This window comes from Anabas testudineus, chromosome 2, assembly GCF_900324465.2.
Source record: "Anabas testudineus chromosome 2, fAnaTes1.2, whole genome shotgun sequence".
NCBI classification, from domain to species: Eukaryota; Metazoa; Chordata; class Actinopteri; order Anabantiformes; family Anabantidae; genus Anabas; species Anabas testudineus.
The window spans coordinates 14,302,258-14,322,145 of NC_046611.1; the positions used below are offsets into that span (position 1 = coordinate 14,302,258).

The 19,888-nt window shown below is 40.6% G+C and overlaps 1 protein-coding gene across 2 annotated transcripts in view; it reads left to right on the forward strand.

The window, feature by feature from the left end:
- Positions 1-19,888, forward strand: part of LOC113163498 (protein NLRC3-like) — a 228,039-nt gene extending 208,151 nt beyond the window's left edge. Inside the window, exons 3-5 of one of the 2 annotated variants that reach the window (XM_026362197.2) lie at positions 13,141-13,307; positions 13,475-15,293; positions 18,094-18,666. In XM_026362197.2, coding sequence (XP_026217982.1) covers positions 13,141-13,307; positions 13,475-15,293; positions 18,094-18,307 — 2,200 coding nt within the window. In that variant the 3' untranslated portion in view covers positions 18,308-18,666. Of the gene's footprint in view, positions 1-13,140; positions 13,308-13,474; positions 15,294-18,093 lie in introns of both variants that reach the window. The other variant, XM_026362196.2, reaches the window with a different exon arrangement.

Here is a 19,888-nt window from a genome sequence, read left to right on the forward strand (position 1 = left end):
TGGGAGAGATGAAGGGAGAGATGATACACTGATAACACACTGATAACACACTAATGTTTGGCAGGTTTCTCTCTCTGTCAGAGGAATGAGAAATACTAATCTGACTTTAACATGTGTCTGTGCTGGATAAATTAATGATGTTCACCTGTCTGGTTGATTGTTTCACACACACACACACACACACAGCAGGTCAACTCACCTGGTTTCCTGTCTTAAGTCAGTACAGTGTGGCTGTCAGTGTGTGATAAGGACACAGGCAGTTTTCAAAGTGTAAAAGAGACAAACATGAAAACTCTCTGGAGGAAATGCACAGATGCAAATGGTAAAGTACAATAGTCCAACTCACTGACGCAAAAGGGAATATTACCAACATAGAATAGTCTTTTGTCCTTCACAGATCAAAGACAAAATGTTGACAATAGGAGAGAGAGAGAGAGAGAGCACTTCTTCTTCTTCTTCCTCTTCTTTTTTGCCAGCATCCAAAAAAGTTGCATTGCTGCCATCTGTAGGAAACTTATCGTGTTGTCTATTTCAAATTCTCTTCATGAGTCCATACATTTGTAAGGAGGTAAAGACATTATGTCTGTTTAAGCCTTTACGATTCAAAGTATTATTTAAGTAATTTACCTTAAAGCCTCTCCTCCTGAATTCCTCTATCATGACTGTACCTCTTACATCTTACCATAACATGTTCCACTGTTTCTAGCTTTTCACATTCCTTTTTTAGGTTTCCTTATTAAATGTAAAGTTCTGTTCAAATGAAAAATACTTCTTCCTATCTGTTTGACCTGTATCAACAACAACAGTAACAATGAACTTAATGAAGAAGCTGGAGCTCATATAAACTGACCTCTACAACCTCCTGATGCACAGAGCTGCTCTGATCGTTCCATACATTCCTAGAGGGGTGGCAGAATAGTCCAAGTGGTGTTGGTCTTTTTAACAGAAACATTAACAACTACGTAGTTAGTTTTTCTCCACTTTATGTTGACAAAACAGAAGTGAGAAAAGTTTGTAAGTTGTAAGTTTGGAAGTAAACATGGTTCATGTTTCACCACTTTGTGTCAAACGTCATGAGACAATTATGAAACAGTTGAAAGAGAAAATTCATCTTCACTGACTTGAAGCTGTTTTTGTAGATTTAGTGTTGTTCCATGAAAATAGTTCCTAAAGTGTAACAAAGGTTTGATGACACAGAGAGAAGTCATTAGTGCGTCTTCCTGTCAGTGTCTCTGACAGCTGTCAGTCCCAGAGAAAAGCTGAATGTGATCTAAGAGAACTGATCCAAAGTGTTGAACCTCCTGATGATCTGCAGCAGTTTGTGTGTTTCCAGACACATCAACCACTTTGATCAGACACTTGATCAGTGGTTGATGAAGAAAACATGTTTGTGTTTGCAGACGTCAGAACCACAGACAGAGACATTAATGTGAGCAGGAGAGTGACCAGGGGAACAAAACAAAAACAAAATACCAACTTAACGGAAACAAATGGGGGAACTGTAACTAATCCAACTAGTTTTCAGGTCATGTTGCAGTTTTTCAGGCTCAGTGTTTGACATGAGACATGTTTAATCAGGATGAACTGATGTGATTTGAACTTTTAGCAGTAAAGTGATTTGTCAGTTCAATAAAATAATGAATGATGTGAAATCATTATTGAGACTTTGAGAAGGTCCAAACATTGGAATGAGGCATTTGTTGAAGCTGTTAAATGACAGGTCTGGATGCATGAGACTAATGAGCCCCAGTAATCTGACGGCTCCAGAATTACAGACAGCATTTTGAACTGTAACTGATGTCTTGTGATATACGTGTATTGTTCATGTGTGGTTATTCTGGAGGAGCCTTGTTTCTTTTGCACATGATTTAGTGAAGGAAGAGAAGTGACGCGACCTGAGTACCTCAGCAGCTCAACGCTCCCTCTGCTGGACGTAACTACATTCTCCCCTAGTGGTGGGAAAAAAGAGTCTTTGAACTGACTCAGATCCGTGAGTCTCGAACTCTAAAGTGAATGAATCATTTCGTTCATTTCGTTCATTTTCCAGCGGGTTGCGGTGTAACCCTCTAGTGGGCGATATAAAAATGGCCGTGGTTCTCAGACACTATATAGTGAAGACAACATGGTTTGTTCAGCTGACAAATTATAATACACAAAATGCCACAAGCAATTCAAACTATGTGAAAACCTAGGAAAGCAAATACACACCACAATAAAGTGACTTGTGTTCCTGCATCCTCCCTGATGTTGTCGCAGCAGTGACTTTGTAGATGTCACGTGACAAATGAACGAGAGCCCGATCCGCGAACGAGTGAACAGCTGCTGCAGCCTGAGCTGTGAACGAAGAACGATGAACGAGAGCAGTGAACTGCTGCTGCAGCCTGTGGCGGCTGGTAGAGGACGAGTGAAAGTTAAACTTATTTGGATAATGAGTTAGACTTTTAAAGCAACAAGTAACAAGTTCCCGAAAATATTTACATGGTGCATTTATTCTGTCCAAAACGCAACATTATCATTATTATTGTTATTATTATTATTATTATTATTATTATTATTATTGGTGTTATTGTTGTTGTTATTAATAATGTTACACTTCATTATTTTATGGAGGAGAATAGCACAATTAACATGTTTATAATTTTCGAAAGTATTTATGTACAAACATAATTCACATTATTTACACAAAATCACTACACACATCTACAAGAATCAAAGACCACTAATTAACTATGATTCCATGAATAAATAATGTCTGTCGGGCGTCAGTTGACAATAAATGACCGTCAGATATCAGACATCGTTCATTTCCTTGTTTCTCAGTCTACAGCTCTGTAGCGGAGCTACAGCTGTCACCAAATGAACGAAAGACCGAATCTGTAACGATCCGTATGAACGACTCGTGAACGAACTGTAGTGCTGCTGACACAGAGCCTGAGCGGCCTGTTGTCACGTGACAAAAGAACGAGGAGCTGAGTTGGGACTCACAGTTGAGTGAGTCGTGAACGAATCATTTCTGTTTCCTGTCCTGCTGACTGAGCTTATGGAGCTGCTGCCATGTGGCGAGAGAAGGTACAGCAATGAACTGGAAATGAACGAATCACTCACTGAGAGAACTAATCACTCCCAAGTCATAGCAAAGATTCGTTCTTATTGAACGAATCGTTCACGACCGAAACAACACTATTCTCCCCCAATCCAGTCCACTCCATAGTGCCACTGACACTGGCACAAGACACATCACAGTTTCTCCATCTGTCACATACTCCCCATCAAAAATAGATGTTGTCCTCAACATCATTAACCCTTACAGTCATCAAATATGGTAGACCATGTTCAAACAGGTTTGTTACAGGCTGGAACTCTTCTGTTACATTTTGTTCTTTCGTTTTCAGTCCCATGTTGCAGGGTAATTTACAGACTGGAACTCTTTTAGTACATTCAGGTATTTCCTCTATCAAACACACTTGTTCAATGCGTGTAGATACATGAGAACTGTTCAGAGTACAGTCATTGTGATAAAGTCTCTCATCGTGCAATGTCCATAACAGCAGAACTTGGCTTTACTTTACGCCTCTGGGTGTGTATGAGTGTGAAGTTGTAATGTCTACATAATAAACAAAACTTGGCTTTTGCCGTAAGTCCAGCATTTTAAACTGTCCAAGGCATGGCCATCCTAAGTTCTATAGAGATACAGTTGTTGATTATAACATGGTTGCCCTGACTGTACCCAAGCTGGAAGCCTTGTATCAAGGGGACGTGCAGCCAGTGTATAACAGGATGGTGTTCCCATTTTTTCGTATCTGAGGGTCTTTGGTGGCCTACGAAGTCTCTGGAGCCGCCGATACCGCATGTCCATCTCCTCTTTCGGCTGACAATTACCGTGGGGAGTGATTCTTGTCCCCCTTCAGTATCACTTGAGTTTGTGCCCTGAACATTCCTGTGCTCCAAGGAGTTGTCATCATCCACCTCTTGCTGGGACGGTTCCACTGCAGGTGTACTGGGGTCAGGTGGGATCTCATCATGTTCAGTTGCAGGCATCTCTCCCACTGGTTCCAGATTCTGAACGATGGGTTGATGTGGCATCTCTATGCTGTAATAATCATCCTCATCCTCAGAACTTTCGCTGGCTTTGTCGGTCTGACTTATCTTCCTTTTATGTGTTGTAGGCAGGCACACCTCAGTGTCCAGAGATAGGTGATCACATGGTAAAAGGAGGTTTCTGTGTAAAAGTCTGGACTTTCCCTTCCCATGTTCAGGACGCAGCTCATAGATGGCGGCATTCTCTCCTACTTGTCTGACTACAGTGTGAATGCTGTCCTCCCAGTGATTCCTTAGCTTTCCAGGTCCTCCTCGAGGAGTCAAATTTCGCACCAATACACGGTTACCCGGTACTCCTCACCTTGCCATCATAATTCCTCTTGTTTCTTTGGGCAGATTTTTGTGAATTCTCTCGAGCAACAGCATATGCCTCCTGCATCCCTTGTTTCCACCGTTCAACATAGTTACGCTGACTATAGCTAAACGTTAAACATGATATCAACAGGTAGCCTTGGTGAGCAGCCATACAGTAAGCAAGATGGAGAGGAACCTATTACTTCTGTACGCGTGCAGTTATAGGCGAAGGTGAGCTTATTCAAAGAGTCTTTCCAGTTCAGCTTGTCTCTCTTGGTGAGGGTCTTAAGCATCTGCATCAAGGTTCGATTAAAACGTTCTACTTGTCCATTTCCCTGTGGATGGTAAGGGGTTGTTCTCGATCCTGCTACGTTGCAGTACTTGGTCAGTTGTGAAAAGAGCTGATTTTCAAATTCACCTCCTTGATCATGATGAATGCGTGCTGGGAACCCAAATTTCAGAGCATAATCATTGAATATTTTGTCAGCAACTGTTTTCCCAGATTTTGATGTTGTATGGTACGCCTGTGCAAAGCGAGTGAAATGATCTACAATCACTAGTTTATATTCATAGCCACCTTTGCATCTATCGAGGTGGAGAAAGTCCACTGACACAAGTTGGAATGGCTGTGTGGTGACAATGTTTGTCAGAGGAGCCCTAGTCTCACGGCTAGGTTTCTTCTGCTTTAGACAAGCACAGGTCAGTACCTACTGTTCAATTTCTCGCTGCATGTATGGCCAAAAGAAACGGTCTCTTATCAGTGATACTGTCCTGTCAGTACCTTGGTGTCCCATCTGCTCATGTAGCTCCTTTAAGACAGTGATCCTGTGTCGGTCGGTTAACACCAGTTGTTTTCTGTGGGCTGTCTTTCTCCACAAGACTCCATTCTCATCTGTCTTCGGCTTTTCCCATCCACGGATGAGACAAAGACTCTGAGGAAGTTTTTCTGTTCTTTACGCAATGGCCTTACTCCCGACAATTTACTCTGCAGCACTGGCCCAATATGTATGTCATTTTTCTGATCTTGGTGTAGCTGTACTGGTGTTATTGAGACAATGGTAGTGTCCATGACGTCAAGCACACCATTGACAGAGATGGCCATTGACCAAAAGGCATTTGACTCTTGCTGTGCCTCTACAGCCTGTGCCGTCGCTCCCACTGCATCATAGGACATCTCCTCTGTGCACTCATTCATGAACTTCTCTACCTCTACTGGCATTCTAGACAGACTATCGGCATCAATGTTATCTTTCCCATGGTGGTATTTAATGGTAAAGTTGAAATCAGCCAATTCAGCCACCCATCTGCTTCTTTTAGCATTCAACTTAGCAGTGGACAAAACATAAGTCAAGAGGTTGTTGTCGCTGTAAACCGTGAAAAAGGGGGCATAATACAAATAGTCACGGAATCGTTCTGTAATTGCCCATTTAAGAGCGAGGAATTCTAATTGACCTGAATGAAGGTGATAGTTTTTTCTGATGCTGACAGTGTTCGAGACCCATATGCAATTACACACAGTCTCCCATTCTGTTTCTGATTTAAAACTGCACCAAGCCCCTTGTTGGATGCATCTGTGTGGAGAATGAATGGTTGGGAGAAATCTGGGAATGCCAAGACAGGGGGTTGAACCAGACAGTTTATCAGTTGTTCAAGGGTTTGTTGGTGTGAGTCTGTCCATTGAATTGGTGTGTGAGATGGCACCACTTTCCCATTTCCCTTAGTGTGCAACGTCCTTCTTTTAGGGTGTGAGATCGTTCCTTAGTCAGGTCCTTTTGTTAACTCATAAAGGGGGCTGGCGATGCGAGAAAAGTCCTGAATGTACTGGCGATAGTAGCTGAACCTGCCTCAACTCACCAATTGTTTTGGGGTTTTTGTCTTTCAAAACCCTTATGGCAGTTGTGTCAGCAGGATCCATTTTATTTCCTTCTGCTGATACTATTCTTCCCAGGTAGCGGATTTCTCTTTCAAATAACTTACATTTGCTAGGTTTTAACTTAATTCCACACTGTCTCAACCTTTGCAAGACTTTTCTTACATCATTGACGTGACTTTCAAAAGTTTTGCTAAACACTAATGTATCATCCAGATATGGGACACAAATCTTGTCTCTGAGGCCTTCTAAACACTCCTCCATGCAGCGCTGAAAGGCTGCTGGAGCATTCATAAGCCCGAATGGGATTCTGGCCCATTCGTACAGTCCCCATGGTGTCACAAAAGCTGTTAGATGTTTGCTGTCTTTTGCCATGAATCCTTGGTGGTATGCCTTCCCTTCGTCTAACAGTGAAAACATGGTGTTTCCTCGGAGGCCATCCATGATATCCTGGACTCTGGGAATGGGTTGTCTGTCAGGGTGAGTTTTATGGTTCAGCTCCCTGTAATCTATGCAGAGACGCAAAGAGCTACATTTTTTTCGTACACAAACAACAGGTGATGCATAGGAAGAGTGGGATTTCTCTATCCATCCCTGCGTGATTAGGTCTCTCAGATAATCTTTCATTTCCTCATATAATGGCTTAGGGACTGACATGTAAGTCCAGACTACTGGCTCTGGATCTTTTAAGGAAATTTCCAACTGGAGGTTCTCAATACAACCTATTTCATTGTCCGACCGAGAAAAAGAGCTTGACTCCTCCCTCAACATCTCACATACTATTTTTCTCTGTTTCTCATGTAAGTGACTTGGATCAATCGGGGGGTCCCAAGGCTCTGTACCCTTTTCCTGATGTTCAGTTTGTTGGGTCTGAATGCTATTGATATCAGCAGGTGAGTGTGTTTCCCCAACTAAGCTAAGCGGGTACACAGATGCAACTGATTGTACTGTACCAATAACTACCTTTCCTGTCAACATAATGTCATGGTCAGTGGGGTTTTGTACACTCAGAATAATGTTTGGCTGTGCCCTTTTTCTCACCTGCACCAACGTGTCACAGTACTCAAGTCCCTCTGGCCACTGGGGGTTGCTATCAGGCTCAAATATCATTGTGATGTCTTCTTTAAAGGGACTGGTACGAATCCTACATTCTACTTGGACAGCGCTGTGGCTGGCTATGTTCATCTGGCGGCAGGCTGTTCTTACCAAATACTCACTTGTTCTTTCAACGTTCACTGCATTAATAAATGCTTTCCCCCTTTTAAGGTTGGGAAAAGCTGTTGTCACAGTTTTTTTCAGTTTCTCTACATCTACATTGTTCGTCTGGTTCTTTTGACTGTTAATAACAACACGTTCATTGACATTAAAACCAATAATAGGACTTGGCTGTTGATTGCCTCTCATTACCAACATAATAATAATAATAATACTTTATTGATCCCCTTGGGGAAATTCGTTTTGGACAGCTGCCAGACTGAGTCGGCGCTACTACGGGGTTTCGGTGTCTTGTCCAAGGACACCTCAGCTAGTAGCCAGGAGGAACAGGAAATCGAACCACTCACCCTGGGGTTCGTAGGCGACTGCTCTACCACCTGAGCTACTGCCACCCCCTATGGGAACATGAAACTCTTCATTGTCACCAGCTAGCCTAAAAGTCACTTCTATCCACCCCACATAGGGCATCTCCGTACCATTAGCTGCCTCCACCTGCAGGGGATCATTTGACTTATTATTATTGTTGGTCATCGTCTTACATGACTGGGTTTGTTTCGTTCTCTTTATAGGTTGTGTCAACAGTTTACAGTCCTTCTTATGGGGACCATATGGGGGCCAATGACTAACCTGACATTCCTTGGAACAATAGCATGTTGCTTTGCACACTGAACACTGTTGAAACACCTTCCGTTCCTCAGTTCCTCCACAGCTGGTACACTTTTGGGATAGTCTGACTATGCCGGTCACTCCCTGTCCCTCGGGGGCAACAGTGTCTCGTTTAAAGGAGTCCCTCTTTCAGCATTAGGAAGTCCTCTGTATCCCCTACAACCTGCACCAAAATGTTCGCTACTCCCACATCTGAAGCAATGTTGGCAATATTCCTCTCCTCGCTGCTGGCATGCAAAACATTTTGGTCTTCCGCATGGCATTGGGTATATCTGTGGTGCAAATCTCTGCAGAAACTGGGCAGTCCCTGTCACCCTTAGTCCACCCACAGTTTGGTCTCCTGGAGCAGCCCAACCTGACTGGTAGAAAGCTGGGGGTCCTTGATCCCAGGCCATGAACTGGGGCCGAAAGTAGTGCTGATGGTGGGCTGCCTCATTGTCAGTCTCCTTGTCAACAGGGGGATGGGACTTAGGACCAGTCTCTGGTTGCTGAATGGAATCTCTAATTTGTGACACTTCTGCCTTAAGATCCAGTACTATATCTGCTTTGATTTCTTTTAGGTCAGACAACACATCTGGGGTCAGTATAGTTATGGTTTGTTGGCCTGTGAGTTTCTTGTCTCCAGGTAAGTCACTGGACTGAATTGCATGGACTGCAGGGTGCCGCTGTGGTGCAGTCTGCCTCTTTTTATCCTGCCTCTCTTTCTCATTTGCACATGCCATATTGAGCCTAAGAGCAACTCATCAGAGGCAGCTGGTTGCAGCAGGTAGGGCTGGAGATCAGTTTTTATGTTGTCATTTTGCAAGCCTGTGAGTACAGTGTGCATGAACATACTTTAGGCTAGATTCTGCTTCCTGTGATGCAAACAGTATTTTTTGCCTTAAGTCCATGGCTCTGATTAAGAAGTTCTGTGGGGTCTCTTTGTTACCTTGGGCCTCTGTAGTTAACTGTTTGTATAGCTCAGTTGCACTACGTTCTTGATAATGTGAGCGGAGGATCTTTCTAAGAGTAGGCAGAAGCTGGGGTTGTGCAAACTGGTATGATTTGATTGCTGGTCATATGCTGTCTGTTAGTAAGTTTGTGCATTTCCATTTCTTTCTGTTGCACCATAAATTTCAGCTGCTCTAATTCACTCTTCAATTTCTCCTGTTCCTCCCTGTCTTTTGTGTTTACTTGCATATTAGTTTTGTTAGAATCTTGCAAGGTTTTTATCATGTCCATTAGGCTCAACAGTTCTGACATGCCCTCATCTTCAAGTTCCCTCAGTTCTCGTTCAACATGTCGGATAATATATGAGACAAGGGCATTACAAGTTTTAACCAGCTATCCTTGCCCTATTTGTTCCTGAAGTTTCAAGAAAGTCACTTATCTGCATCAGCTGGTCTACGGTTAATTGGAAAAGAGCTCTCTTAATCTCAAACTGCAGGTTCTCAATTTATGGATCCATCCTGGCAGGAGAGCCACAACCAAATTCGTGGAAAGAAGGGTTTTTTCAGTTACCGTGGAATTTTGCTGCTCCCTGGTGAACACTATTCACCTCAGGATACACACTTTCCTTGGCTAGACTTTCACTCCAACTGGGGCTGTGCTTCCTACCATCTGGGTTACTTTTATGGGATGATCGATGTGGGCGTTCCCTCTATTGCAGGGTACCTGCCTCACTTCTCTCATCCCAGCGGTGCCTCCAAATGTAAACGCCCTGTAAAGGGAGGTATTGATGAGAGTGATACACGACAACTTCTCCTCAGCTCATGTATGTATTGAGTGAAGCATCAACTTAACATCATATAATAAACAACAGAAATCCACAAACTATACAGAAACTGACCATGTTCCTTAACAGTACATGAAATTTGTGGCTAATACTTACAACAATAACCAGGTATTCACTCAGTAATTCAGTATTTCAACAGCTGAACTACAACATTGACTCTAACACAGTGCTCGACCAGCGGATACTAACATGAGGCTTTATGGCGACGTTAGCATAGCGTTGCTAATATCGCTAGCATCCAGTAATTAGCTTCTTTGCTTCATAATACACGAATGCAAAACACTATAAATATCCCATGTACACACATACATCTTCAGATAACACATACTTATATTACTATGAACAGTCAGTAGGGAGAACTTATACCTGTAAAGGGAGGTATTGATGAGAGTGACACACGACAACTTCTCCTCAGCTCATGTTTGTATTGAGTGAAGGAAGAGAAGCGACCTGAGAACCTCAGCAGCTCAACGCTCCCTCTGCTGGACTCTCTCTGTAACTACATTCTCCCCCAATCCAGTCCACTCCATTGAGCCACTGACACCGACACAAGACACAACACAGTTTCTCCATCAGTCACATTTTGTTACATTTCCCTCCTCTGGCCAGCTGAGGCAGTGTCCCCGGAGGTCTCTGTCTCTGTTTCCCTGACTTCCGGGGATATGCCTTGGCTGATTGGAGTGGCAACAGGTGTGGGTTTTAGCAGGTGTTTGTTGTTAATCATTAGTTTGTCTTGTATTTAAGTCCATGTCTGTGTGTTTGTTATTTGCTAGTGTGTCAACCGTCTACCTCGTTTGTTCCCTGCCTCTTCCATTTACCTTTTCCCCGACCTCTAGCTTTGTTCTCCATGGTTCGTAAGTCTTGTTAGTCTAGTCAGTTTGTTTGCTTTGTAGTTTGTTCCAGCATTTAGCTGCGTTTTTTGTTTCTTCTAGGTCCAGCTTTGACTGTGTAGTATTAGGTTTTGTCCCAGCTTCTGCTGTGATTTTTGATTTCTGTTGTATCGTGTTTAGCTGTGAGTTTTTGTTCATTATATAGACTAGTGAGTTCCTAGTTTGCCTGTCTTTTGCAGTGTTTTTTAGTTTGTTTCTCCTTTTTGAGATTTTTGTTTTGTTCATTTTATTTTTTGTTTGTTTGCATTACATCACCTCTGTTCTGCATTTTGTTATTACTTATGTTAATAAATCTTGTGTGGGAAATCACACTCTGTTGTCCTGCTGTCCTTCTGCAACTGGGTCCACTAGTTAGGTCGTTCGTAACAACATTTACACATTAATTTACTGTGTTCCTGCATTAGCCACATTCATCTTCAAATGTTTGTGAATTTTTAAACACAATAAATAATATAGTGATATTTAGTTATAATACTAAGTCAGTATTGTCAACAAAAACACAAATACACAGACAAAGCATATTTCAATAAGGAGAGATCAATAGTGTTTATGAATCTTTATTAAGTGAAAGAATAGTTTGTGGATAGACCCCATTTATGAATGCAGCCTTGCATCTCCTAGGTCAGCGATGATAGTTAGTAGATGAAACCCCCAAAGTCTTGATGCAGGTGGTGGAGTTGGAATCAGTTGAGTTGGGAGGATGGAACTATGTTTAAATGCCTTGAGTGCCCTTTAGGATAAGATGGTGATTGGAGACGTGTGTAGATCTGAAAGGTAGAATGACAAACATTTTAGGAATGGACTCTATGAGCTGATTGGCTTAAAGAAAGTAGGAAGAAAGGTCATTGATTACAGGTGGTGATGACAAATCGAATGAATCTGAGTAGAGAGTGAGTGTAAAAGATCATGTTTACTGGACCTTTGTATAATTACATTACTAACAGACATGTTGTGTTATATGCTGCGATTTAGACAGTGTTTTACCATTGTAGTGGACTCCTGTGTCATCAATTGTGCATGTAGATTTTGACAGATTTTGAATTTAACCAGTTCTTGTAGTTTCATATCAAATGAAGGCAGCACCAAACTGAAGTGATAAATGTTTTACGTGAAACTTGCACTGTAGCTCTGTTGTAGTTTTGCTTCTATATGTAACTATCAGAAACAGCTTCTACAGGAGACTATGTAGAAGATAAATAAAACATTTTATTTTACCTAGATTTGTTTGATGTAACAGGATGTGAGTGTTTCTGTGACTTTCTGTACAGACAGTAAAGCTGTTAGAAAATGTGGAAACTGTTCATCTTAAATGCAGCTTATTATTGCTCTGTGTTGCTGAGACTGCTTCTGTGTCATTTGGTTTTCTATTAATAGACAGAAGTGTGTGTGTTAATTCCTATTCTCTCAGGCTTGCATGTGAATTATTTGTGGTGGTTCTTGTTCTGAGTTTACACTCTGTGTTGTTGGTTTATTTATCAGACTGACTGAAGTCCAGAACATGGAGGATGAGGAGGACAAACTGTCTATGAAGAGCAACCCGTCCAAAGACAGACCTCCACAACTGAGTAATAGGTATGGACCATTGGACACAAAATAAGAGACAGTTTCTACTGTAAAGTGTCTGATGATGATTCAGTAGCAGGAAAATAAAATCCTCTCCCATATTAGTCTTTCTCCATCTTCTCTGTATCTTCTAATCCAACTTGTTTTCAGGTCATGTTCCAGTTTTTCAGGCTCAGTGTTTGACATGAGACATAAAATAACATAAACATAATATAATAACATAAAATAACTAATGAACTTTCCCACTGTGACTCTGAGAAAGAGAAACTCTTCACTCTGCTGTTGGTTCACTTCCTGTCAGTTATCTAAAAAAACAATATCTAATAAATAGTCTGCTGCTTTTTGATAAAGAAACTTTGTGACATTAACAGTTGATGCCAAAATAATAGTTTTTATAATTATTTACAATTTCAAAAATAATGTTACATGTTCACAAGTCACGATGTATTTACAACTATAAAATATATATTTATATTTTCCGGTCTGCTTTAATGTTACAGGGTTACTGCACAGTGATTGTTTGTATTGATCTGATCAAACTGAAAAACATTGCTTTGTGTTTACAGAGAGCTGTGAGATTTGCAAACATCATGGAGATAAATGTGTTTTAGTTCCAAAGTAGAGGGAGGGATTTAATCTGATACGTGATTCAATAAAAACACAAACACATTAAGAGAAGAAACAGATAACATGTAGGGAAAGAGCTGCATGTGAGTTGTTTTCAGCATCTTTACTGTGATATATGATAGAGAACATGTTCATGTTCACAGAAAGAAGAAGAGGAGTCATGATTTAATGGAGGAGCAGCTGTCCCACTGTACTTTGTGTGAGGACGTCCTGAAGGATCCAGTAGGAGACTCCTCGTGTCCCCAGTCTGGAGAAAGATCCAGAACCAGACCTGGACTGCAGAGAGTCAGTCAGACCAACACTGTACAAAGTAAGACTGAACGTCTGTCTGCTGATGTTAACATTTCTGAAATGAGCGAGATTGTTTTTTTTACACAGCAGTGACATTTGCAGTTGTTTTAATTATTACATAAACATTTTTCTTCTTTATCTGTTGCTTTTATGCAACATTTGATGATAAAATCTTTTGTCTTTCAGCAGATGTTGGTCTGCAGGAGGTTTTAGATAAATATAAGATCAGTCTGAGGAGGAGATGTGAATGTGTGACTGAAGGAAGTGATGAAACAGGAAGTGGAACCCTCCTCAACAGGATCTACACTGAGCTCTACATCACAGAGGGACAGAGTGAAGAGGTTAATACCCAACATGAGGTGAGACAGCTGGAGACAGTTTCCAAGATGAAGACCCTCCATGACACTGCAGTCAAGGTCCACGACATCTTTAAAGCCTTACCTGACCAACAGACACACATCAGAGTGGTTCTGACGAACGGTGTCGCTGGTGTTGGAAAAACCTTCTCAGTGCAGAAGTTCACTCTGGACTGGGCAGAGGACTTGGAAAACCAAGATGTCAGTCTGCTGGTTCTGCTTTCATTCAGGGAGCTGAACCTGATCAAAGATGAGCAGTACAGTCTTCTCACCCTGCTCCATGTTTTCCATCCAACATTACAGAAGGTCACAGCAGAGCAGCTGGCTGTCTGTAAACCTTTGTTCATCTTTGACGGCCTGGATGAAAGCAGACTTTCACTGGATTTCAACAACAGGGAGGTTGTGTCAGATGTCACACAGGAGTCATCAGTCAACGTGCTGCTGACAAACCTCATCAAGGGGAATCTGCTTCCCTCAGCTCTGGTCTGGATAACTTCCCGACCTGCAGCAGCCAATCAGATCCCTCCTCCATGTGTTGACAGGGTAACAGAAGTACGAGGCTTCACTGACGTCCAGAAGGAGGAGTACTTCAGGAGGAGATTCAGTGATGAAGAGCTGTCCAGCAGAATCATCTCACACATCAAGACATCCAGGAGCCTCCACATCATGTGTCACATCCCAGTCTTCTGCTGGATCACTGCTACAGTTCTCGAGCACATGTTGACTACAGAGCAGAGAGGAGAGCTGCCCAAGACCCTGACTGACCTGTACTCACACTTCCTGCTGGTTCAGACAAAGAGGAAGAAGAACAAGTACGATGACGGACATGAGACGAGTCCACAGGAGCTGACAGAGGCTGACAGAGAAGTTCTTGTGAAGCTGGGGAGGCTGGCGTTTGAACATCTGGAGAAAGGAAACATCATGTTCTACCAAGAAGACCTGGAGCAGTGTGGTCTTGATGTCACAGAGGCCTTGGTGTACTCAGGAGTTTGTACAGAGATCTTCAAAAGAGAGAGTGTGATCTTCCAGAAAACAGTCTACTGCTTTGTTCATCTGAGCATTCAGGAGTTTCTGGCTGCAGTCTACATGTTCCACTGTTACACTGACAGGAAGACAGAGGAACTGGAGGACTTCTTGAAAAATGATGATTATGATTATTCATTTATTGATGATGATCATTACTCATCCATAGATCATGTTCTAAGTAGAGCCATGGAGAAATGCCTCCAAAGTAGAAATGGTCACCTGGACCTGTTTGTTCGTTTCCTTCATGGCCTCTGTCTTGAGTCCAACCAGAGACTCTTAGGAGGTCTGCTGGGTCAGACAGAGAACAGTCCAGAAATCATCCAGAGAGTCATCAACAACCTAAAGGAAATGAACAGTTATAACATCTCTCCTGACAGAAGCATCAACATCTTCCTCTGTCTGATGGAGATGAACGACCACTCAGTTCATCAGGAGATCCAAGAGTTCCTGAAGTCAGAGAACAGATCAGAGAAGTACCTCTCTGTAATCCACTGTTCAGCTCTGGCCTACATGCTGCAGATGTCAGAGGAGGTTCTGGATGAGTTGGACATGAAGAAGTTCAACACATCTAAAGAGGGACAACTGAGACTGATTCCAGCTGTGAGGAACTGCAGAAAGGCTCGGTGAGTCCAGATGTGATCATTATTTCTTCTACTGTTAACCAGGAATTTAACAGTGTAGTTTCTAGATATCACTTGTTTCATGGCCACTACATGCAACATTAAAGAGAGTTCAGTCTGTGTCCTTTAGAATAAATCATTAAATTCTGTCTTTGGTTGATGGAGGTTTAACAACAAATTCAGCAGAAACAACTTCTGGTCTCAAGTTTCTGTTGAAACAGTCAACATGTGATCACAACTGAAACAGTTTGTTTAGAGTGAAAACAGCGTCTGCAACATGTTTCTATATAATGTGTCTGTTTTTTATTCTTTTATATTCAGACTTTATTATAATACTGGGGTATGATGGAACTTTTTGTTTTATTTATTGCTGTTGTCATTTTTTAGTGAGCTGTTTTCATTTTAACCTGACCTTTTTCACATTTTCTACAACATGTATAATCATAGTTTAAGTTGAGAGAGGATGATAGGAACATTTCTGAAACAAACTTCTCATGACCACTGATGAGATTTAATAAGGCGTTAGTTTATTTTCTCTTGTACAGAGGAGCATGTATAAATCAGCATACAACTGACAGAAACACACACAAAGTAGTGTACTGTAGTAACTGTGTTTTAATGATAATTTAAAGTTAATTTAAGTTTCAATATACACCTGCCTCCATATGTGGGGGCAAACAACAGATAGTTGGGACACACAGCCAATGTAGGGGTTAAATTTGGAGCAATGGTTGTAATTGTGTAACCATCAGGACTTTAACATTGCAAACCAGTTCCCTCAATCTTTTAAAACAATATATCATCAATAGCAACTAAGTTAACCAACATCTCATTAAGAACTTTTTTTTAGTTCCTTTCTTATTTAGAGTTGTGGGGAGATGTTTCTTAAATCACTCCCAGGCTAGAACTGGTAGAAATATTTGTGAATGCAGCCCCATGACCTGTATTAACTAAACATCACAGAACCTGCTGAAACAAAACTTAGGACTAAACATATTCAGTTTGACACAAACGTTATTTATGATACCCTGACCAAACACTCACTGCCTAAGAGTTTGAATCATAGTGACATGTTGTAGTTATTGTGATAATTGAGCTTTGTAGTTTTAGACAGTAGAAAATAAAAAAGCTGATATCAGCAAGTGTCAAAGTAGTGCAAGTTTATTTTTGCTGAAGTCTGAAAACATTTGGGTTTGACATCGAAAGATTAAAATGAGATAATAGATCCACATTTCAGCTTTTATTTCTAGGTGTTTACATCTGGATTCAATATACAACTTAGAAGATAACACCTTTAGCTTGAACCCACCTGTTTTTCAAAGTTTAGCTTAAACATTCCTAGTAAGATGTAAAGAAATCATAAGGTTAATTATAAAAACATTATATATAATCACTATATATTATATATAATTATTAATACGTAAAATAGGTATACATAATATATATACATTACAAATAAATAAGATAAAATCTTAAATGAAAAACTTAAGCTTATTAAGCTTTTAGGTTTTATAGGAGAACATAATGTCTTTGGTCAGTTCCAAATAAGTAATGTAGGTATTAATACAACAGCGCTATATGAAACCAAAGATTGTCTATAGAACATAAGAAGTTTCACTCTGTAACTTTTCTAAACAATGTGAGATGACTGAGTGTTTCTGTAATCTAAACAGAGTCAGGCGTGTTCTCTAGGAACCCATCACCTGATCCCAGTTAAAATGTTCACATCATGTCAATAAACCAAGACAAAGTTTGCTGTGCAAGTCCAAACTCAGTCACCATCATCTTCATCATTCTGATCCATTCATGTTTTGTCTGTTTTGCACATTTGATAACATGATTTAGAAAAAAATGAAAGGTTTAGGACCACTGAGGTGTCAGGGACATTTGTCTGCTAAAGGATAACAGCCAGGGACCAATCAGTAAGGCCCAAGAAACCAATGTGTAGAGAAGAAGAATAATTTATTTACAACAAACAAAACTGAAATATTGAAAATAATAAATAGAAAGAACTAAAACAAATAAATTAGTTTAATTATTAGGGTCCTATAACATAAACTGAGGTAAACTAAACAAACAGAAACTCAACACTGAGTACAAAATGGGACTTTATAAAGACAAAGGTCAGCTGTACTGGACAGACAGGGAACATTCATGCATATTCAAGCTAATAGTAAACATTAACCTTAATGCATTAATCTTAATACAACTACAAAGCTAAATCAAGTATTTACAAAACAAATATAACTACTATCAAAGCAAATACAACAAGCAAACAAATCCTCAAAATCAATTTAAATTAAATCAAATCTGTCTGACTCCCCTCCTGGACACAGCCAGTTGACCTCTTAAACTTCCTGTTGGCTGTTCATAAGAAGCTCTCTCAACAGGTGTCACATACATCTATTCTCATCCTTCTCACAAATTCTGTATATATATAGTGGGTTTTCTGTATTGATGTTATTGTATTTTTGTTGTTGTGGATCTTTTCTGGTTGTGGTTCCCATTCTTTCTGTCTGTGTTGAGAACAGCTGTAAGAAGGCAAAACAATTTCCTTCTGGGATTAATAAGGTTTTTTGAATATTGAATCATATTTAAATTAAGATAATTTGGAAAATACTAGGATTTGGAAAAACTAACATTTCTCATTCCCAGTGTTGCTCAAGGACATGTTGACATGGGGACTGGAGGCCAGCTGGCCTGATTTAAAGCTGTTCATCTGCTTTGTGATCAAAATTCATAGAGGTTATTTTTGTTGTAACACTGGTTTTAATACACTTAAATGGTGATATTGTCATCACAGACTTTCTACCTCTGGACTCTCAAAGACTCACTGTGAAGTTGTGGCATCAGCTCTGAAGTCCAACCCCTCCCATCTGAGAGAACTGGACCTGAGTGAAAACAAGCTACAGGATTCATCAGTGAAGCTGCTGTGTGATGGACTGAAGAGTCCACAATGTAGACTGGAGACTCTGAGGTCAGTGTTTTTGTTTTTCTTTTGGACATTTGGACATTGATAACGTCTTATTTAGTGCAAATGCCTCAGCAGCATGTTTTACTTTAAATATAGTTTAAAAACAAGAGACTAATGTAACTGCTGGAATTATTGGGGATTTCCTTTGAAAACAAATATTTATATTAGTTCAGATGTATGACACTCAGATCTAGGTAAATTTCTCTATAAGAAACTTTTAGCCAGGTTTCTAATTGTCTTTTTACAAGTGACCTGTGCAGGAAAAAAGACTCGGAAAAATACTAGGAAAGCAGAGGAGTGAAAGGATGAATGAAAGGAGAGATTCTTACATGTAGTGATACCTTGTTTTTAATTGAAGTCTGCACAAAGTCAGATTAAAAATGAACCTAAGACAAAGTCTCCTAAAGAAATTTAAATCAGTCACTTTCCACTGCATTTTAAATTTGCAGTTTGTGCTGTGAAAAGTAGCTCTGATGTGTCTGTCAGTCCTACACAGAAAGAAAAAAGAAACATGGTCTTATGTCATTATACTGTTAAAATATGTGAAACATGCTTCTGGAATAAGACATATCACACCGCTCATCTGCTGTAGATTTACAGGAATCAGGGGTTTGAAGTGCATTTGAACCTGTTACCTGATTACCCTAAAACCTAACCAAAAACATTCACTGATTATTCATTTTATCAATATGGTTTATTCTTTATTCAGACTGAGTGGCTGTAGTCTGTCAGAGATCAGCTGTGATTCTCTGGTCTCAGCTCTGAAGTCCAACCCCTCCCATCTGACAGAACTGGACCTGAATGGCAACTACAACTTGCAAGATTCAGGAGTGAAGCTGCTGTGTGGTTTTCTAGAGAGTCCTGCTAGTTTTGAATCGGCAGTAGAAAGTAAAGACAACCAAAGTATATGGGTCACAATGGACATAGGTCAAAAGCAAAGTACAGATATTAGTACATTTATTCATATAATCTCCAATCCAACTATAGTGACAGACTAACAGCTGGTCCACTCATGGATCTGTTGTCATCAGAAAGATGCATCTTATGCCTCCAAAACCCCAGTTTACTCTATTCCTCTCTCCTTGTATCTTTTCGTTGCTGCCCTCCATGTATATTAGGTGGGAGGGACTTAGATGCAAGGAAAAGATGAAAGTGAGTGAAACATCGGACTAACAAAAAAAAATGGCCAAATGAAAGAGGCCAAGTGCATAGTTGGCTAAAAAACATAGGTTTCTCTGCATTGAGTTTACCGGCGATTTGCAGACTTTGAAGCCCAGAAATGCAGATTTGAACTGCTCAGTAATCCGTTTGTGGTTGATGTGGAAAGCACATTAACCAACCTTCAAATGGAGCTGATTGAACTACAGTGTAGTGACACACTGAAGTCAAAGTATGACTCTGTGGGTACTGCACAGTTTTTATGTTTCCTTACTGACACACTGCTCCAACTCCGTGCCCAAACTGCTCAAAAGCTCTCTGTTTGGCATGACTTATATGTGTTAATGAAGATGAACAAAACACCACTTAGGAGTCGTCTCACTGATGAACACCTTCATTCAATCTCAGAACCAACTGTAGATATATTTTGTCCATATCGCCTACCTCTACTATAATATTAATAATA